This window comes from Carlito syrichta, unplaced genomic scaffold, assembly GCF_000164805.1.
Source record: "Carlito syrichta isolate Samal-C Ts95f unplaced genomic scaffold, Tarsius_syrichta-2.0.1 Scaffold315704, whole genome shotgun sequence".
Taxonomy (NCBI): domain Eukaryota; kingdom Metazoa; phylum Chordata; class Mammalia; order Primates; family Tarsiidae; genus Carlito; species Carlito syrichta.
In genome coordinates, this window is record NW_007259800.1 from 280,278 (window position 1) to 303,306 (window position 23,029).

Below are 23,029 nucleotides of genomic sequence, written 5' to 3' on the forward strand. Positions count from 1 at the left end.
CCGGGTCGAGGCTGCGGTGGCCGGGAGCGGCCACTGCACTCCAGTCTGGGCGACAGAGTGAGACTCCAACTCAAAAAAAAAACAACAAAAAAACAAAAAATAGATGATATAAACAGGCAATTCAAAAAAGGCTCATATGTACAATAAAGATATAAAATATTTAACTTTATAAACTTAAATGAAATACTGTCTTTTTCACTCAGAGACAGAAACAATAAAAACAGATGATATTCAAGTGTTAGGATTTGAGGCAATAGGGTTTTACACACTGCTGGTTAAAATGCAAACTGGTATAAGCACTTGGGAGAGCAATTTGACAGGATTTAGAAATGAATTATGTGTATACTTAAAACACAGCAACTTTACTTTCTACTTCCAGGTAGATACTCAAGAGAAGTTCCTGTAAATATGTACAAAATTGTAGAAGAAAATACTCACACAGCAATGGCAATAACATATATTGCTTCTGAATACATACACACAGAGACCCATGAGTGCGTGTGTGCATGCGTGCGCGTGCATGTTTTACGGTATGAGAAGAATGTACACTACACTTAGGACAGTAGTTGCTTTGTGAAAAGAAGTTAGGAGAGTAAGACTCAAGAACTTTCCCTGTATTATTTTGACACTAAGTCTGACAATACATCAATAGCTAGTAGTTCTAGGTAATAAAAATTAGGTATACGTTGTACTTTTCTGTATTGTAATTTTCTTAAAAACCCCAGTAAATGTAAAAAAAAAATAATTCCAGGGCATTAGATCAAAATGGTAACAGGAATCTTCCTCTATCTCCCCTCCTACACCCCAAATCCCTTGAAATGATAGCGCAAAATATTTAAAAACTAGAGGGAGGAAGGAAGATGAATATCCAGAACACTGCTAGAAAATAGCAACTATAAGAGGGTCAAAAAGATGAGTGATTCTTAAAAGACAAAAGAAGTTGGTATGGGACCGATTAAAGGAAGCCACAGCCCAAACTATTCACAAGAAATGGACGAGGATCCAGACTTCTCCAAGCTCCAACCCACAGAAAGGAGGAGCAGCAGGGGCCCTGGATTGCGGTGGCAGCAGTGGGGGCCTCCACAGTACCCCAGGCCAGCCTTCAGGCAGTGCAAGGGGCTGCATCTGCCCCTGGGCTCCAGCAGTAGTGTTCATGTCAGGCCTGCGAGGCAGACTAGGAGCCCGGAGCTATCATAACAAAAACTTGTTCAAAGCTTTCAACAATATCAACAGGGTCCCCAACTCTCGGGCCATGGATGGGAACTGGTCCATGGCCTGTTAGGAGCCCAGCCGCACAGCAGGAGATGAGATGGGGGGGCGATGAGCTCTGTCACATCACATCAAGGTGGCATGGGATTCTCACAGGGGCGCAAGTCCTACTGTAACCCGAGGGCGAGGGATCTGGGCTGCAGCTCCTTGTGAGGCTACAATGCCCGATGATCCCCCTCCTCCCGGCTGTGTTCTTCCACGAAACTGGTTCCTGTTGCCAAAAAGGTTAGGGACTGCTGATTTCTCGGTGACTCAGCCTGTAATCCCACATCTTTGGGAGGCTGAGGTGAGTGGATTGCCTGAGCCCGTGGGTTTGAGACCTGCCTGGGCAACTTGGCAAGACCTCATCTCTACAATAAATCAAAAAAAAAAAAATTAGCTGGGTGTGGTAACGTGCGCCTGTAGTTCCAGCTACTTGGAAGGCTGAGGTGCAAGGATTGCCGGAGCCCAGCAGGTCGAGGCTGCAGTGGCCAGGAGTGGCCACTCCACTCCAGTCTGGGCCACAGAATGAGACTACAACTCAAAAAAAAAAAAAACCATATAAAAACGAAGCGACATTTGCTTTAATAATGAAACCACTTCAATTCTCATTAGTAGAAAAATATGGGTATAGGGCAACCCCTTCACGTCCCCTCCCACTGTGGGAGATTTTCTGCTCTCTATAAATCCTGCTTTCAGAAAAAAAGAAAAATGAGGGTGTAAATTACACTTAATTTCAGCCAAAAGGCCAAGAAGTGATTGGATGTCAATTAACAGTATTCTGTATCTGAATTACTGTGAAACAGTTTAAAGAAAGTATATATATAGTACATGTGTGTATGCATGTATATATAAATATAAAAACACATGGAAACATCTCTAAGACATTGCTAAGTTAAAAAATACTATAAAATAACTCTCTAAAAAAATAAAAATCTAATATGCATAGATAAATTAATGCACAGAAAAATCACCAAACTGTCAACAATGATTGCTTATGGAAACAAGGAGCTTACTATGTATGTATATGTGTACTGCTTGATTCTTTCACAACAGAATAAATTACTAGTGTTATTTTATTTTTGACTTGAGTCCCATACTGTCACCTAGGCTGAATCAGTGCAGTGGCACAATCATGGCTCACCACAGTCTCAAACTCCTGAGCTCAAGCGATGCTCCTGCCTCAGTCTCCCAAGTAGCTGGGACTACAGGTGCTCGCCACCACACTCAGCTAAATGTTTTCATTTTTTGCAGAGATGAGGTCTTGCTGTGTTGCCCAGGCTGGTCTCAAACTCCTGGGTTCAAGCAGTCCTTCTGCTTTGGCCTCCCAAAATACTGGGATTATAGGCATGAACCACCATGCCCTCTACTAGTGTTCTTTTTAAATAAAACATATGCATAAAAAGCTGTTGCTCTTCTATTTGAAATTAAAATATGAGAAGTCATTAAATGCACCTTCAAGAAATTCTTTTTTTTTTTGAGAGGACAGGATTTGAGAGGACAGAAAAGCTCCCACGGTGGGAGGGGACCTGAAGTGGTTGCCTCAAGAAGTTTTTTAAAAGGAATGAAAACAATATGGTGATACACAAGTGGGAGTGACAATTCACATTCTCTCTGATGAGTATTTCCTATTGTACGACATAGCTGAGTCAGTCAAAAGCAATCTCACTTCAGAATGCATACACAGAATTACTACAAAAGCGTTCAAATTGTAGACTGGCTAAGGAAAACAGCACTCGTGTCATTTCCTGAGGAGCTATGTCAGGCCTTCACTGAAGGAAGTGACACGGTCTACCCGAATCACTAAAATCAACAGTGACTATGTGAAGGAAGCATTGCAAAAGCCATGTCCCTCTGAAGAGGATGCCTGTCCCCACTCCTCCCCATAAAAATAAAGTCATCAGAAGAAAGTAATATAATAACTATCTGATATAATTCTAACAAGGAAAGGATATCTGCTGGATTCCTCTTGTCCTGCCTTAACCCAGCATTTCTTTATCTTAAATTAACACAAAAACCTTAATAAAAGAGGAACGTCACATGCAACACGCCTACGTGGATAACTCACCCTTCGTCTCCCTAAATGCCAGTCATTGGTCATAGGCACTGCACGTCATTCCTATCTCGATGAAGAATGTATACTTACTAAAAGTCTTACAGATGTCAGAAACAGCTTTGAAGACTCTGTCGGAGAAATTCACTTTCACCCTCACATACTTCATGTTGGGAAGCTGCAGACGGAGCAGTTTGTGCTGGGGGGTGAACTGAAGCTTAGCATCTGCCTGGATGCCGTACTTATCCAAGGTCCAGTGCGTCTTAAGAAGCCAAGTTCTCTTCTTTTCCCACCAGAGAGCGTGGTCAGACCAGTCTTTTTTCACATCTACGAAAAACAAAACATAAAACAAATGAAACACTTATAAAACCAAAGACAAACCAAAGACACTTAAATAACTGGGTATTGACTACAACTAATTAAACACGAAGTTCCTGCTATATGGCAAGTACAGAAGAAACAGTCACAAGCTGCGAAGACACACTCTGCCTTGGAAAGCCAGTGTACAAGGCAGCGGAGGCAGGGTATATAGATTAAGTTGGATGACAGAGGGAGTAAGCACTCTGTTATCAGAGGACAGGAGAACCCCGAGGGCCAGAATAGGAAAGATCAATAAAGCCATGGAGTTGGTGAGCTTGGAGCTCAGCCTTGAGGAATAGACAAGAATAGACAATAACAACATTCATATGATAAAGCAGGTGAAAATGCTGTGATTTATGAAGTGGCAGAAATGGGTTAAGGTGGATTTCAGGATAAGGGGTGGCGAAAAGTAAGATAGAGAACCAAACTGAACAAAAACCAATATCCTAGGTGAAAAGGAGGAAAATGGAAAAGAGAACATTCTAGAGTAACACTTCATAAAGGGAAGGCTCTAAACCAAAAACAGACCAACACGCTACATTCCAACCACACATGCTTTCCCAAATACATCCCCAAAAAAGTGACAAAGTCATACCGTCCAACTTTTTTTCCTGAACATATTTTGGTACAAGCACAACAGAAAACATTAATATCTGTTCAACTACTTAACAGCTTTATGCAATTAAATGAAATGAAACCAAATAAAAGAATGCCATGTCCGCAAGATCTGGCTGCCCCTCAGATAAGGCAGATCATAACAATAAAGTTGCAGCAATAAAATTCAACTTCAGCTAGTTTTTAAAGTAGCAATAAAGGTAAAGTATTTTCGGATCAAGTATATGTTAAGCTTATAAATGCTGAAAAAAGGGGGGGAGGGATATTTAAAAAATGAAACACAAAACAGAACAACAGCCAGACAAAGTCTTCCAGGAGAAGGAGAAAAGCCTGGAAAATAACTTTCTTGCAAATAAAAATGAAAACTATTATCATGCTCTGACATAAAGTTCATTTTAACATAACCATAGCTTTAAAAAGAGTTTGTCAACCTTAAGGCATTTAAGAGTACCTGGCCTGCCTTTAAGAAAAAAAAAATGAAACTTTCACACTGACTATATGCCTAGAAACACCTTCTGGTTTTTTGTTATTGTTGCTGTTGTTTTTTGAGTCAGAGTCTCACTCCATTGCCCAGGCTGGAGTGCAGTGGCACACTCACAGCCATCCCAGCCTCAACCTGCTGGGCTCCAGCGATCCTTCCGCCTCAGCGTTCCAAGTAGCTGGAACTACAGGCGCGTGCTACCATGCCTGGCTAATTTTTTTGATTTATTGTAGAGAGGAGGTCTCACCATGTTGCCCGGGCAGGTCGCGAACCTGCGTGCTCAGGCAATCCTCTCACCTTGGCCTCCCAAAGTGCTGGGATTAGAGGTTTGAGCCACCGCACCGGGTTGAAACATCTTCTGTAATGGTGAAATTTACTTGATCTAATCGATCTTTTCATTATGGAAGAAATATGTCACAAATAGAAAAAGACTTTTGATTTCCCAGACATTCAAAAAAATATTTTAATCAGCAAGTACTTTAATGGGAGAATTATAGCTACTTGTAATTATATTACTTTTTTGAAATTTTAGTTTTTGCTCTGTTTTGGGAAAGTCCAGTCAATTGTGTTATTTGGAGTTTGGCTGTAGAAATACATATAACTGTTATTTTACAACTACTTGCTTTAATTATGTCACTTACTGTATATAGTACCCTGCAGCTTAACTTCCTTTCCAGCACAGAATTTGGCAACTGACTTTTGGAAATAGCAAATTCTGATCTAGCTCACAGATGACAACACAGGTTGGTACCTTTCCATACACAGCATGGTAACAGATCACACGTGACGCTTCTCCCTAGAGAACCAAGGGCAGAAAATGCGACTCCCAGAGTAGAGTAAGGCTGAGCCAAACCGAATTATCGATAGCTAGGTAGACACAGGCACCACCCGAAATCTGAGATGCTCTGCAATCCAGAGTTAAAAAGAGTGTGGGATTTTGGAGCATTTCAGGCTCTTGGATTAGGAATCAGGACTGCTGCTAACCAGTAAGTACAATGCAAATATCCCAAGTCTGAAAAAATCTGAAGTTGGAAATACTTCCGGTCCCAAGCTTTCAGATAAGGGAGTCAGCTACATCACAGACTCCCAGTTGGGGATGATGGGCAGGAAAGAGTTGTAACGATAGCAAGTCTGAACGCATAAACACTGACTGACATCATCCAGGTTCCCTATGTTGGCATCTCTGACATAAGAATGTGAGTGCAGGAAGCTTATTTGGGGGAACCCCAAGAAGCACACTTGAGGCGATTCGTAAAAGTGGGACAGGGAGGGGAAAAAAGTCCACTGAGGGCTAATTAACTGCCATGACCAGAGTTCAGACCTGTAGACCACAGCATGCCTTAGGGTTTTCTCAAAGGAAAAAGAAAGATGAGGCATTGCTCCACTTTCTCGGTTAAGGGTTGCTCCTGGGGCCGTCAAAATGTAAATTCCTAGCACTTCCCTGCAGCCAGCACAACAGAAGGCTCAGAGATCCCTGTGCTTGAGGAAGAGGCCATAGGCATGCTAGGGATATGAACGGCAGTGGGGGAGGGGCCGCAATGGCATCAGTCACAAGCCTGCAAGAAATGCTTCTTTGTAAAAGCGGCTGTCACTACTACAGAACATCAAACAGTATCTATAAAAATATTCATTAATTCAACAGTATCTGTTGAACATGTGTACTATGTTCAAGAAGGCACATACAGGGTCTGTGAAGGAGGCCAGAGTGGTCAGAGGGCAAGATGTGACAAGATCAACAGGAGACGGTATCAGAGAGTCAGGCAGGAGCCTGGTGGGCCATAGTAAGTTGTCGAGGTTTTACTATGGTATCAGAGAAGCCACTAAAGCAGTGGTTTCTGGCCTGAGTCACATCAGTAGCTTTTTTAAAATATCGATGCCTGGACCCACCCTAAACTAGGTTATTTTGGTGTGTGGACAGCTGTCTGTGTTTTTTATGGAGGGAGAAGGCCGGTATTTCCTACTCTACCATAATCTTGGTGATGTCTCTCAAACTAAATATATTAGACTCTTTGGGTTTGGGTCTGGAACTTGGTTTTAAGCAGGGGTGATTCCTGTTTCAAAATCATTACTGATGATTTTGAAAAAATGTGGTGATGGGAGCGTGCAAGAGTGAAGTCAAGAGACTGTGCAGGAAGTTAAGGAGAATGGAATGACAGGCGTTTCACTGCAATGGCTGGTGGTGAAGAAATACAAGTACGAAATGCAGATAACTTGTCCCGGACATTGTGCTATCATGAAGAGAATAACAGATGGCAGACAGAGGACGGCAGAACCAGGGTGTTATCAGTTTTGTTTTGGTTTGTTTTTAAAGGGAAACCTATTTTTTAAAAGGGGGGTACGGGAAGCTTGTAAAGCTTAAACCATACTTTTTATAATTCTTTAATGTGATTGCCTCTCAGCAGAATGTCACTTCAAAACTTTCTGGAGACCTGACCAAACCCTCTTCATAGGCAAAGCAATGCTTTCCAAATTTCTAGAAAACCAGATCTTTCTTTGCCGCTGGCTTTGTATGATACCATTTTATTTCAAAACTAACAGAATACCACAAGAATATAGCCATCTATCCATTAGTAGCAAGAACGAATTTTTTATACTGATCCAAATCCTGAGAAAAATGATGGCATGCCAATTGAGAAGCATTTGCCTAGGCAAGCATGGAAGCCAGCAGCACCTCAGAGAGCATTTAGCTGCACAGACCATGGGTATGGGTATGTAAACTAGTATATCTCAATGCAGTCCATCTTGAAAGCACTTAAGTCAACTAGCATACTACAGCATAGCTTTTCTCTATGGTGGCAAGTTAAAATGTCTCACAGGTATCTCCACAATTGTAACTTGTACAGCCACTATGTGCAGAAGAGATTTCAGATACCAACACACATTTAAGTATTCCTCTACTTAAAGACTGAGTCGCATAAAAACATTATGATGCCTTTTTTTTTCATTGGGAGTCTCACTCTGTTGCCCAGGCTGGAGCGCGGGGACACACTCACAGTCACCGCAGCCTCAACCTGCTGGGCTCAGGCGATCCTTCCACCTCCATCTTCCAAGCAGCTGGAACTACAGGCACACACCACCACACCTGGCTAATTTTTTTATTTATTGTAGAGATGAGGTCTCACCGTGTGCTCAGGCTGGTCTCGAACCCCTGAGCTCAGAAAATCCTCTTGCCTCCGCCTCCCTAAGCGCTGGGATTACAGGTGTGGGCCACCGCGCCCAGCCATCATGCTTTTTTTAAAAGGGGGAAAACACACACACACACACACACACACACACACACACACACACACACACACACGTAGTGGCAAGCAAAGTAAAATGCTATTGGACCAAAATAATGATTTATTTTTCTTAACTGGCATCAGGATCAAAGGGAATAACTACTGAAATTCCCTACATCTGCATAAACTAAAGCTTTGTAAACTAAAGCTTTGGAGTGAGTTTGCATAAGTGTAACTCACCGCCATGTTGTAACTGGAGCTCTAGATCATGTTCTAAATAAACATTCCTGCTTTCCAGAATGGCAGGCATGGTATTTCAAACATAACATTAGACAACTGAATGCAACACGTGCGCGGGCGCACACACACAAATAGTCAGTGAGTCCATTTTTCCAGGGTCATGATTTTCAGTTACTCTCCAGGTATAGTACAACTTTCTTTTATTTGGTATACTATGTTTTTTAAATTTTGGATTTTAGATTTTCAGAAGTAACCTACTGCCAATACAACCCTTCTGAGAAAGACCAAGGGGGAAAAAAGCTGTATAATTATGAAGTCATTATTTATTTTCCTTCTTTGAGGAAACGAGGTCTCATAATTTATAAATTTAACTTGCTGAGTAATTATCTAAGAGTCAAAAACTACTTATAGTTTAACATACTTAACAAAGGTCTTACTTCTCTAATAAATTTTTTTTAACTATTAAAATATGTTAATTCTTTAAAACATTTTGCCAGAACTCTGGAGAGAATCATTCCTGTGCCCCCTATGTTTAACAGACCCAATCATACTGCATTCTGTTGCACATAACAACATCTGACAGGCAGTCAAACTCATGTCATGAAAACGGCAAACTGCTAAAACATTAAGTGCCTCAATAGAAATCTCCTGCCTCGATGATAAGAGAAAGCTTTTCAAATTTAGAAAGTGGCTGTAAATTTATTTTACAAAGATACCGTCTGTGTATTCTAAAGAACAGGCGGCTTGGGGCTTCATCACTGGACTCTAAGTATATAAATATTGTTTATTCTACCAAAAAACTTTTGGTATCATAGTATTCACTCACTCCACGAGTCATTCCCCTCCAAAACAGTAAAGAAATAAAATATTTCAAAGCTTTTTGCTATAGAGAAAATATTATGTCCCTCTTTATGCAATCACAGCTAGCTTACATTCAGAAAACATGAGCACACACAAAAAAAGAAAAAACAAAGCATAAGCACAGAGAAGGGGATGACACACAACTGAAAACGCCCTATTTAATACTTTCCTAAAAGGATTGCCAATTCCTACTTGACTGTTTTGACTCGAGCTTCCAAAATGTAATTACCTGCTTTCATTGTTAAAAATTTTTAATCGTTTAAAATGTCAAGAAAAATTTCAAGTAGAAAGTTGATCGAATCATTTATTTTTTCCTACCTTAAGCAACCACATTTTAAAAATAAGTAATAAACTCTCATTAGTAAGAGTCTGTGATGAAGAGGAAGTAGGATGCTACTGTTAGGTGGCATCTATTTCTAGTTGCATATTTTAAAGGTATTCATTCAGAAAAGAAAAGTAAAACGTGTTTGGCCTTCTCACACTTCCAGAAGCTTATAACATTAGATAACCTTTGAAAAGGCAACATTCACTGTAACTTAAGTAAGTACAGAGAAACTTTCTGGGCACATGCCTTACCTTTGGTAATTATACATCTTTTTATATGCTGTTAACATTGTAATACTTTCTGCTGTTTCCTTTTGTCTTAGGATCCTCTTGAGCCCCATGAGGTAATACATATAACTATTACCATAATCAAGAGTTTGGCCCATCTTTACTGACAGGTAAAGAGAGCACTACGATTTTCGTGCGCTAGTTCCTAATCAGCTGGTTCCAACACTACCGCCAGCAAGCCACGCAGACTGACTGGACCAGACGATGTCATGAGCCAGTGTCTTCCCGCCTTCCAAAATAAAACCTCCAGACTGCTCCCTCACGCCGTTTACCTGTAGCACCTTGTCACTCGTCTATCAAACGCAGGGGACTTGCTCTCTTTCATTTCTCAAACAGGCAGGCTGAAACAATTACAGTAAGTTTATTACAGAGTCCACAGACACCGCTGGAGAATCCTATAACACCTCTTCTGTCTATCACTGTATTTCACACTTCTCAACCCTCCTCAAACCTTAGACTCTTCTTCCCTCTCAGGAAACACCCATGGACGCAGTCATAAAGGACAAGCATAGCGACTTCACAGCAACTTGGATTGATTTAGAGTCTGTTATACTCAATGATCTGTCACAGAAACAGAGTATCACATGTTCTCACTCATAAGCGGGCCCTGAACATTTACTATAATACTGTAAGAAAGGGACTGGCAGTAGTGGGATACAGCCAGGGTGTGGGAGAGTTGGATGAGGGTAATGATCTCAAACAAGGCGAAGTGGGGACCGAAGGGAGGCGCAAACTTTGGACAATGATCACGTATATACCTAATCCTGAATTGCACCCCATATCTTTAAAATTAAACAAAAAAAACAAAAAAACCCCATGGATTCTACTGAAGAAAATAAATACAGAAGCCACCAGATGAGAACTATGTCACCTCCATAGCAACCCAGCTGACAAACCTTCTTGAGTTTGTACCCAGATGGGCCTCCCGTGTTTGCGTTAAGGTGAGAAGTATCTCTTCCATCTGCCACAGTCAATCCCACCCCCTGCGCTCCGCTGCCCTCCTGTCTTCCAGGGACCCTGAGCATTTCTCCTTCCACAAGCTCTCCGGGTGTTTCACCCATTCTTGGGCTTGAAAGACACCTAAGCACTTATTTTCTCAGGGGGCATCTCCAGCTCAGTCAGACTGCCAGCATGTCTCACATCTCCTGGATGTCTCACAGGTATCTCCAACTTAATCCGATGTTTCCCCATTCCTGCTGTTACTCAACAGCACCAACCATCAACCCAGCTGCTCAGGCCCCAAACCTAAAAGTCATGGATTTTCTCTTTCCCTCATTCCCTATGTTAACCAGCAAGCCCTGCCAAATCCACTCCAGAAACGGCCACTTCAATCTCCAGTGGCACCACCCCACTCTAGGCCACCTTCATCTCTTCTGATGACTGCAACAGCCTCCTGTCTGGTCTCGACTGCATTCAGCCCTTCCCACACAACAGTCAGGCTGAGCTTTTAGCACCTTCATGTCATTCCCTTGTGAAAATCCTTGTCAACATCTTCTAAATGCACTTAAAAAACTCTAAATGCCTATCATGGTCTACAAAGGTCCACATAGTATAGCCTATCTACTCCTCTAAAGTTATCCTGTACTACTCTTCCTCTGCTCCAGCCGTGTGGGCCTTCTTTTAATTCTAAGAATCCTCTCATTAGTAAGCTCCTTCCAGCCCCAGTGCCCTTGCATGTGCTATTTCACTACTGGAATGTCTAATTCTGTCTCATTGTTCAGATTTTAGCATTAATTCCATATTCTCCAAGCCTTTCTACCTAAGGTGAGCCCAGTGCAAGAAGATAAGGACAATGTCTGCTTTGATCACCATTACATTTTTAGCACCTAGCACAGTGCTGGGCAGGCAACAAATATTTGATAAATGAATGAATGAATACTCATTTTGAAAATTTGAAAGATCCCTCATTACTCTAAGAAGACAATCTCCGTAAGAAACCTATTTTTAAGCTATCAATAAAAGAAAATATAAGATTTATTAATTCAGTTATATGTTTGAAAAATCCACACTACCTTCTTCAACCTCAGAATTAAAACACACTTCAATATTAACTAGAGGTGGCAGAGATTCTCCTGGACAAAGGAAGTCAAACTGAATCAATGTTCTCTTCTCTCACATCCTCCAAAAGAGATGAATACCTTTGCTCAAGACAATCCCTACCATGCAAAACGATTGTGTTCTGAAAGTTCATTTCTCGGTCTTCGAATTCAGATTCGCCACAGAAAAACATTCTAAATAACAGGTTCCAAGTCAGACTGTAAGTTACTCAGCCAAAAATAGTCCAAGTGTATTAGCAGTACCACAGTGTACTGATCATCATATCATAAGGCTTGTAGATAGAGTGTAGGATCAACATTTCAACTTGAGATTGGAGGAAAACTGCAAGCCGTGGCACCTGCAGATAGATGTTTGGGAGGGGAGGAAGGGGAATGCAGCAGACAGGCCATGGAGAGAGGGGGACCTGTGAAGCATGCAGCTGCTCTAGGCACTGGTTACTCCCTCGTCTTGTCTCCACAATCACCAAGAATTAACCTGCCTACTTTTTCTTTCCCAGCTATAATTTGTAGCCTTAAGACCAGGGTTTCTTTTCTCTGCTAAGCTAATGACAATAAAGACCTTTAGTTTGCTTTCCTTTCCAATTCCTGAAACAAATATCAACAACTCCCCCAATGTTTCTAGTGGGATTGTAAACTAATAATGTACAAAGACAGGGTCTACAAGTAAAACCAATGGTTAAACAAGTTTAAATAATCTTTACATTATCATCTCTAATAGTTATTGAAATATAGAGGACATCAGACACTCATGTCACTACTCAATTGCACAATCTTTTGTTCTTAAGAACATACTCTCAGCTGGGCATGGTGGCTCACACCTATAATCCCAGCACTTTGGGAAGCAGAGGCAAGAGGACTTCTTAAGTCTCGGGTTCGAGACCAGTCTGGGCGACATAGTAAGAAGACCTCGTCTGCACAATTAACCAAAAAATTAGCTGGATGTGGTGGTGCATACCTGAAATTCCAGTTGCTTGGAAGGCTGAGGTAGAAGGACCGCCTAAGCCTAGCAAGTCGAGGCTGTGGTGGCATAAGCATGCCACTGCACTCCAGCCTGGGCAACAGAGAGAGACTCTGACTCAAAAAAAAAAAAAAAAAAAAGGCCTTCCTCTCCTTCCTTGAGGTCTCTCTTCCCAAACTCCTCTTTTAATTTCAGACTTGAGGATCATGGGACTTCCCATCCCCCTGCTTTTAGGATGTGCCCTTTTGTTCCTGTCTCTTTAGTCACTTAGATCTTCAAAAAGGGAAAGAGGAAGCAAATGGATGAAGAATGTCTCTTCAGGGACATAATCAATGCATGAATTAATAAATATTCTCCAAGTACTATTACAGGCCAGGCACTAAGTAAGGCCATAGAATAGAGAAATTAGTAAGAATTCCTATTCTGGAGGTACTTACAGTTCAAATGAGAGGCAAGTAAAACGATCGAAAAAGGTTCTAAAAAGTCACAGAGGTAATCAACTTTAAATGTCTTTAAAACTAACTTTAAAATGAATTAGGCTGAGGTAGCATTTTACCTGGGTCTTAAAAGATGTGGGAGTTCAAACATGTCTTCTAAGGAAAACTGTGCTGGATAATGGAGGCTCTCAATCAGATTCTTTCATGAACATAATTGTGATGGGATTATGGAGAACGGATGAGAAAGGGGAGAGTGTGGCAGCAGGGCACTCACCACAGTACTCTGGGGAGCAGGGCCTGGCCTGAGGCAGAAGCTGCGAAGAGGCAGAGCCAAACATGAGGGGCAAGTCTGGGTCTGAACTGTGGGTCTCAGTGACCCTGACTGCAGGTAAGAGAGGAAGGATCCGAGCTTGACAATAAATGGATGACAACAATAGTACCAAGACTTTTTTACTGAACATTTAAGTGCATAACAAGCACTTAACATACTCTCATTTAATTACAACAACAATGCTAAGTGGTGAATACTGTTAGCATCCCTGTTTTACAGATGACAAAACCAAAGGACAGAGAAGTTAAGTAGCTTGGCCAAAGTTCATAAAGTTAGCATATACAGGAGTTAGAATTTGAATCCAGATCAGTAAACTTTGGAGGTAGCACTCTTAAATAACACTCCATTAACCAAGGTAAGTTATTCAGAAGAGAACCAAATCTGAATGTGTGAATTTGAGGACAAAGCCTAAGGTTAGGATTCATTTACATACATTTCATAATAAAATCCTGATGATTATCCTACATATTTCTTTTCTTTTCTTTTTTTTTGAGTTGGAGTCTCACTCTTGTCACCTAGGCTGGAGTGCAGTAGCACGCTCACAGCCATCCCAGCCTCAACCTGCTAGGCTCTGGCAGTCCTTCCACCTCAGCCTTCCAAGTAGCTGAAACTACAGACACACACCTCCATGCCAGGCTAGCTTTTGTGATTTATTGTAGAGATGAGATCTCAACAAGTTGCCTATGCTGGTCTCGAACCCCTAGGCTCAAGCAATTCTCTCACGTTGGCCTCCCAAAGTGCTGGGATTGCACACTGAGCCACCGCACCCGGCCACGTGCATATTTCCTATAGGAAATACACAAGTATTTAGGAGTGAGAAAGAAGACAAGCTGGATATCTACATGGAGGTAAGAAGATTATTAAGTAAATCCCAGAAATACCAAGTCTTGCCAGAAAGGCCAATGAGCAAAGAGAGGAAAGAAGTAGAGATGTGCTTCACATCAGGACAGCACTGCCTTCTTTCCCTTCCTTAACTTGCGCCTGCCTTTTCTACCTCAGAGCCGAGAGACCTGACACAGGTGAGGACGACTGTGGGGCGGATTTCAAGCAATCCTCGAGGCAAAAGCCTGCCAACAGAGAGTAAAATGCTGGAGAGAGCTCCAACAAGATATCCTTAAGCCTGACATCCCCTGATCTTACTGTAACTTGCTTAACTTGTGCCTTTCCTCTGCCAGTATCATAGGAATGCCATGACACTCATGTAAATTAGGAACTAAATTCTTTCTGTGGATAAGGAAGCCACATCCAGCGAAGGGATTTGCCTGAAGCCCCACAGCTCCTCAGTGGCAGAGTGAAGACCTGCACCTAGTTCTCACGCAAGTCTAGCCGATATGTCAACTGAGTAGAGATGGTCAGCATGAAAAAAAAAATGGGCTTACACACTAAATGTATGTTCACCTAGCTCTGTCCCCAGGCACCTTATCTTATCACCAGAAATTGTTATTGTTGAGTGAAGCAATTTTATTAGGGTCTCCGAGAGCTATAGGGAAATAGTCCTCAAACCATTTCATTCCTCTGCTCTGATATGAGACATCCATAAATGTCAGTTTATTACTATATATTCGTCCCATCCCCTGCCATACACTTAGCAGTTCATCCCCAGGAAGCTAATCAATCCAAAATAAACCCTAAGAAAGAGAAACACAACACCTGAAAATTAAGGGCTGGACCATGGACATTGTAATACGCATGTGGAAGGGGCTGAACGCCCTGCCTAGAGCCAGCCAACACCACACGTCTCTCACTAGTTTACTCTCAAACACAAAATGTGAAGGAATGATTTATTATGTATGCCTTTCACTGAATGAATAATGGCAATCACAGACAGTACAACTCAAAAAGGTTATGGCTAGCAGCCATCTAATTATTTGAAGAATGCATATACCAAGATGCACAATAAAGCTGATTTTACAACTGCCAAAGAACACAAACAGCTATTGATGCCAAGAAGCAACCGAGAGAAAAACCGAATGTACCTACTTTTGGTTTTATACTATAAATTAGATTATATTAGTATAAAATGAATACTCTAAGAAACAATTGGAGTCAAGTTCCAACTTATTCCTCTCTTCCTTGTTTAAGACTGTTTTTTGGGCTGGGCATGGTGGCTCATGCCTGTAATACCAGCACTTTGTGAGACTGAGGAGGGAGGATCACTTGACCAGAAATTCAAGACCATCCTGGGCAGTACTGTGAGACTCAGTCTCTTCAAAACAAAATAACAAAATTAGCCAGCCAGGCTCGGTGGCTCAGCCTGTAGTCCCGCGCCTTTGGGAGGCTGAGGTGAGTGGATTGCCTGAGCCCGCGGGTTCGAGACCTGCCTGGGCAGTGAGACCTCATCTCTACAATAAATCAAGAAATCAGCCGGGTATGGTAGCATATACCTGTAATTCCGGCTACTTGGAAGGCTGAGGTGGAAGGATCGCCGGAGCCCAGCAGGTCGAGGCTGTGGCGGCCGGGGGTAGCCACTGCACTCCAGTCTGGGCAACGGAGTGAGACTCCAACTCAAAAAAAAAAAAAAAATTAGCCAGGTGTGGTGGTGTGTGCCCACCTGTAGTCCTAGCTACTTGGGAGGCTAAGGTGGGGGGATCACTTGAGTCCAGGAGTTCAAGGCTGTGGTGAGCCATGATCATGCTGCACTCCAGACTGAGTGACAGAGACTCAGGCTCAAAAAAAAAACAAACAGCCAGGCTCAGTGGCTCAGCCTGTAATCCCACGCCTTTGGGAGGCCGAGGTGAGTGGATTGCCTGAGCCCGCGGGTTCGAGACCCGCCTGGGCAGCGAGACCTCATCTCTACAATAAATCAAAAAATCAGCCAGGCGTGGTAGCGCATGCCTGTAATTCCGGCTACTTGGAAGGCTGAGGCAGAAGGATCGCCGGAGCCCAGCAGGTCGAGGCTGCGGTGGCCGGGAGCAGCCACTGCACTCCAGTCTGGGTGACAGAGTGAGACTCCAACTCAAAAAAAAAACAAAAACAAAACTGCTAATTGGTGGTCAGATTATTCTAAAAATATCAGAAGCAAATCCCTAAATTACTCTTAATTTTATTCTAGAGGGACAACCATCCCTTCCAGAACTACTTACTCTAGAAGAACAGAATTTTCAACAGTTCAATCTATAACACTATCAACCAGGACTTAATTGAAGTTTTTATAATATGATTTTAAAATCATATTTAAAAGATATGCTTTTAAAAAGTACCAACATTAACTTACCTGACATACACTTTTGAACTCTGCTGAATCTTATTCTTCCACATGGAGTAATTATTAATCAACAAAATTTTAAAAAGAAACACAGGCAATTAAACATGCAAACATTTCATAATGTTGTCCCCCAGTTCACCTACACACCATCTAGCAAATTAAGGGAAGACTATACCAACAACACAAAATAGTAATTAATTACATTAACCTAAACTTTATATCTTTGAAGCTGCATGTTCCGTGTCTCACCAAATTGTACTTCACTTCCTCCTCTTCCTGTTCTTCTTTCCACCCAAGTACCGTGGCATCTACCCCTTAAACAGCTGTTCATTTGTTCCTTCCTTCCCTTTTTAGTTTAGGTCTCCAGCATCTCTAACTTGGACAACTACAACCCAATTTTTTACAACACTAATCAGAGTTGTCATTTAAAATGTGAACTCAATCGTTTTTCTAGTCTACTTAAAGATTTTCCAAGTCTCTCTGTTGATGAAGTACCTTACAGTCCCTGAACAGTTTCCACAAATCTTAAGCACCTGTGCCCCAGCTGTCTTTGTCTAGGGCCCCTCACCATCTCAAGGTGCAGTTCATGCTCTGACCTAGTTTGTGGAACAAGCTGATGTTTCATGTGTCCTCGACTGGATACCTTTTCTCTCCCCCTTCCTCAAACTGACAAAATCATCTACAAGAACCAGCTCAAGTACCACCTCCTCTGAGTCTTCACTGACCCACCCGACAAAACAGCAAGGTACACCTTGAATGATATAGCACACTTTGTTACAATTCATTTTACATAACAAACATCCTCAATAGATTGCGTCTTTGATTTTACTCATCCTGTATCTCAATAGGGCCTTGCACATGGAATTAGATGGATAGTATCTGTAATATGCAGGCAACGTGTAAAGCAATCTTAACTATAAACTGGAAAATCAAAATTGTTCCATGATCAAAGTTTTTAATCAAACAATAAAAACTCTCTTACTGATGCTTATAAATGTATATATGGAAAAGTAAAAAAACAGCAAAATCAGTGTTTATTTAGTATACTGTAATTTAAAACATTGAAAACGTTGAGAAGTGTTACATTTCATTGTGAGAACTTTCAAAAGTAGCTTACATAGCATTTGCTTTCTCCTCTTACAACTTGCCATGCAAACATCTTTATTCCTTGACAAATTATCATACTCCTTTCTGAGCTTGGATCAACTTCCAACACTTTATCCTTTGTACTTTCAATATCATGAAATATATGAGAGAGCTCCTTCAATATGCAGGGATTTTTTTTGCTGGTGTCACTTTCTCTGGGGCATCTTCATCCTTTCTGTCACATCACTGGCCTCATTTATGTCAGTAAATTCACCTTCACTAAATTCCTTTAGCAGCATACCTTTTGAATGGTCAAGGCATCCACATTTCCACTATTTCTTCTATAACTCCATTTATATTTTATACAAATATGACTTTCTGCATTTCATTATCGTTTTTGTTTATTTGCTACCGTGTTATCTTTGTTGGTCAATTCTCTTTTTCAATAGTCAATGTTTGCAAAATATCTCTTGATTTTATCAATGGGAGACAAGGAGGCAACACGACTACACACTTTGCTGTCTGTGAGAACTGTATACACCATGACCAGTCATGGACAGACTCTGAAATGAGTGGCATGACTGGTCACTGATCATGGTGAGCATCTGTTATTCACACTGTGACTGTGTACTGAAGAGCTGGCAAGCAAAGTTTTACTTTATTCAATTACGGTTAAAGTACAGTGGCAACTAAAATGTGAGTCATGTTGTTAGGCAACTGGTGTTATTTAATTAAAATGTGTTAAGTGAGCCGGGCTCGGTGACTCAGTCTGTAATCCCACACTTTGGGAGGCTGAGGTGAGTGGATTGCCTGAGCCCGCGGGTTCAAGACCCGCCTGGGTAACTTGGCGAGACCTCTTCTCTACAATAAATCAAAAAATTAGCCAGGTGTGGTGGCGTGCACCTGTAGTTCCAGCTACTTGGAAGGCTGAGGTGGAAGGATCGCCGGAGCCCAGCAGGTCGAGGCTGCGGTGGCCGGGAGTGGCCACTGCGCTCCAGTCTGGGCGACAGAGTGAGACTCCAACTCAAAAAAAAAAAAATGTGGTAAGTGAAACATACATATTGAAACTGTGAAATGTTGTTTCCAAAAATCTGCCTGAAAAGGTTTTTGATCTGTTAGCAGGAGCTAAACTGCTAGAAAGGTTACATATCATATAAATTGCTAACTTATTTCAATGATAGTACCCCACTCAAGTTTAGTTTCTATAGTGAACTGAAGCAGATGTATCCAATTATGAGAAAAAATTTAGAAACTGCTATGTTTGTGTCCCCCTCAAGTCATATGTTGAAACCCTAATTCCCAATGTCATGGTATCTGAAGATGGAGCCTTGGGGAGGTAAACTGGGTCATGAGAAAAGAACCTCCTGATAGTATTGAGAAAGCTGGCTTCCCCCTTCTTTCCTTCTTTCTCTCTCTCTCTCTGTCCCCACCCCCCATGTGAGGAAAATAGGAATGGGGTCCTCACCAGAATCCAATCATGCTAGCACCCTGATCTTGGACTTCCCAGCTTCTTCCCAACCATGAGAAACAAATGTTTATTTTTCATGCCACCCAGGATATGACATTTGTTATGATAGCCAAGCAGATTAAGACAGAAACTAAACTTCTAGTAAAAAGTGACAAACTTATTTCTTCCACACAGTTAACCAATTAGAAAACCTGGGAATTCACTCTTCAAAATAAAATAAAGAAATCAAGTTCATTTACAAGTAGACTTTTGAAGTTATAAATCCAAAATAATAATGTCTGTCAATTTCAATGTATTATTTGATAGAAGATATACTAACTCAAAGTAGCTGAAAAGCTTTATCAGATCACATTAAGCCATGCTTGAAATTCCAGAGTATACAAATAGAAAGTATGCCAATTATTCACTTCCAGAGGGCGGGTAACTGTCTATCCAATCCTGAAGGCTTACTTTTTTTTTTTTTTTTGAGCTGGAGTCTCACTCTGTTGCCCAGACTGGAGTGCAGTGGCATGCTCACGGCCACCGCAGTCTTGAACTGCTGGGTTCAGGCGATCCTTCTGCCTCAGCCTGCCATCATGTCTGGCTAATTTTTTAATTTATTGTAGAGATGATGTCTCACTAAGTTGCCTAGGCTGCTCTCGAACCCGTGGGCTCAGGCAGTCCTCTCACCTTGGGCTCCCAAAATGCTGGGATTATAGGCTTGAGTCACAGCACCCTGCCCTGAGGACTTATTGTTTAGTTCAACCTGGCTTTGTTCCTAGAAGGCAGGGACGAGGAGTTCATGCAGTGTGTCTTACAAAATTCTAAGAGTGTAACATCAGGGCTAAATTCACCAGTTAGTATTTGACTAACAGAAGTACTCACTGAATTTGTCTTTTAACGGTGATCAACGGTACTAGCTATTCTACAGTTCAAAAGAGAAGTAATCAAGAGTAAGAATATTTAATTGGCTTTGACATTTTAAATTTATCTCAGAAAATACTAATAAACTCTAATACAGAACTGAAATGAAGACTACTAGAAAAAATATTTCTTGGTAATCCAAGAGATGTATCATTGCTTCTACCTCATATTACTGACCATACGAATCTGATAAACTTCCAATCTGTAAAAATCTGATGTCTCCACCTGTTTAAAATCATTTATTAGCATCTCACAGCTGTTAGGGTAGCACTAAGTCTTTTAAACTTGGTTCAAAAAGCACATTAAGCACTTGCTTTCTTCTTTTTCTTTTTTTTGGGGGACAGGGTCTCACTCTGTTGCCCAGGCTGAGTGTAGTAATGCAACTATAGCTCACTGCAGCCTCAAACTCCTAGGCTCAAGCAATCCTCCCGCCTCAGCCTCCCAAGTAGCTGGGATTATAGGCAGCTGCCACCATGCCCAGTTAATTTCTTTTTCTTAATTTTTTGCAGAAATGAGGTCTCGCTTTGTTGCCCAGGCTAGTCTCAAACACTTGGGCTTAAGTGATCCTCCAGCCTCAGGTTCTCAAAGTGCTGGGATTACAGGTATGAGTCCCTGTGTCCAGCCTGGACACAGTGTTCAACTCCTTTCTTCTTAAACCTCACGTCAAAGCCGCAGGTTCCCCACTTACCTGGCACTTCTCAACAAGACCATCAACTCAAGACAATCTTCGGTTTTTACTTTGTTACCAGCAAAAGCTGCTCACACAGAGCAGGAACCAAGTCCCACTTAAAACACAATTTACAAAAGAAAGAAAATCTTCAAAAACAGCTTCAACAAGAGAGAAAATAAGAAGGGGTTTCTGGTTAGACATTACATAAAGAGAATGACAGTAAATCAATAGACAGAATACCTAAAGCTATGACTCAAGTTTGTGTTTTAGCGTTACACAGTATTTGAAGAATAACTGTGGGTAACATTTTCTTGAGCTCTTAGTATAAGTGATTCTACTCATTATGCCCCAAAACACCGGATTAATAAACTAAAGTTAAATGAGATTAAATAATCACAAATTAAGATAACTTGCCCAAGGTCATCTAGAAGTACTAAGTGATCAAGTCTTTGACTAAGTTCTTAGCCACTAACAAAGGCCACCTTTTAAAGAAGGTATTTGTCTAACCAGAATATTAAATTTATGGAAATACTCTATTATTTTGGCATAGTATAACTATAATGCGTTAAAGCAGAAAATCGACTGCTTCTAAAACATCTTGATACTTTCCTTATAATATGACTAATAGTGATGCAAGGTATCACACAAAGTTTAAATTTTTTCCTAATATGGCAGAAAACAAATGAGTACTATCTGGTTTTCTTTATAAAAGCCACATTCTCAATCTTTTATAAAATACAATTATTTCTGTAGCTCAGTTTATGGGGAAAAAAATCTACAAAACAGTAAAATAGCCTGGAACGCCATCATTGCCATGGCAGCTGCATTTGCAAAGGCTAACCTGAACACCTTGCATGTATGAACTAACAAAACCCTTACAACCGTCCTATGATAAAGGGACGATTATACTCTACTTTCCAGATGAGGATGCAGAGGCACAGACAGGAGGGAGGTCACACAACCCTGTTCTCACAGTAGTGTATGCCAAGTGGGACGCTGGCATACGTGGGCTGCCTCTCAGTCTACGCTCCCTAACAAGAGCATGCGATCTCAGTAACAGAATTCATCACCGCCTTGCATACAGCTTTTTAAATGGATATGGCAATCATTTGCTTTTTTCAAGCTATTTTAAATTTCAAAGGTTATAAAATTCTTAAATCTGAACCCAGGAACCCCATTAAGGAACATTAAGTGGGGAGGCACCTATCCAATAGCCAACTTCATCTACAATCAATAACGCTAGCATTTTATTGGTGTTTTATTCATAACCCTGAGTGTTCCATCAAGAAAAAGTTATCAAAAACACCGTTACACCGAAGCTTTGAAATTACTGTTGATCTTTAAAAATACCTAATGTATTTTTTTAGTTACACCATCATATAAAAATAAGACAGTTAAATAATAGAGAAAGGACTTGTGATCAATTTTAAAGTAGATGCCAACTCCTGTGGGCTGGAGGTGATCAGCTGAATAAACCTGAAAGGTACACAAGGGTCACCCCAAGGCTGCACGGATGCTAGCCGATGTCCTTACATACCTAGGGAGCAGACAACCAGGTCTGAAACATGAGTCGTGACAGGAAATTCAAATGTAAACCTCACATTTTAATCCCGTACTGCTTGCCTCCTCTTCGCTCTCAAGTCCACTAATTCACTTAGAAGCAGAATTACTGAAGATGAGAGAAAATGCCGGAGGACATCATTTTTGGTAAATTTCTAGAACATTTTGCATTTCTAGTGGGTGAGCCACTAGAAACAAAAAAGCATATTATCAGAGGAGAGTAGACCAGGATTTGGATACTGACCCTTTTATCCACAAGAATATTACCGCATGTATCTTTATTTAAAAGCCTTTGGATACCTTTAGATATTATTTACTTATCTTCTAGTTAAGAGTTACCATATTCAGAAAACCATTTTAAAATATTCCTACTATCTTACACGTTACAAAGAGAGGGAAACAAACTTAAATGAAGGCTTACTCGGTTGTTATCCATACTGAGATTCTGAAAATTGAAAAACCTACCTGGCTAGGAGGTTAGTCATGAGGGACATGCAAATTAAAACCATGAGATACCACTACTTACTTAGGAGAATGGCTAAATTAAAAGAAGCAAACAAGCCGGGCTCGGTGGCTCAGCCTGTAATCCCGCGCCTTTGGGAGGCTGAGATGAGTGGATTGCCTGAGCCTGCGGGTTCGAGACCCGCCTGGGCAGCGAGACCT

At 41.2% G+C, this 23,029-nt stretch overlaps 1 protein-coding gene across 1 annotated transcript in view; it reads right to left on the minus strand.

Moving 5' to 3' along the window:
* FERMT2 (fermitin family member 2) overlaps positions 1–10,752 on the minus strand; it is a 61,511-nt gene extending 50,759 nt beyond the window's left edge. The window contains exons 1-3 of the mRNA XM_021706514.1: positions 10,588–10,752; positions 9,861–9,984; positions 3,395–3,628 (exon numbers count right to left, since the gene is read on the minus strand). Of these exons, the coding sequence (XP_021562189.1) occupies positions 3,395–3,628; positions 9,861–9,984; positions 10,588–10,752 (523 nt within the window). The remainder of the gene's footprint in view (positions 1–3,394; positions 3,629–9,860; positions 9,985–10,587) is intronic.
* Between the last annotated feature and the right edge of the window lie 12,277 nt (positions 10,753–23,029).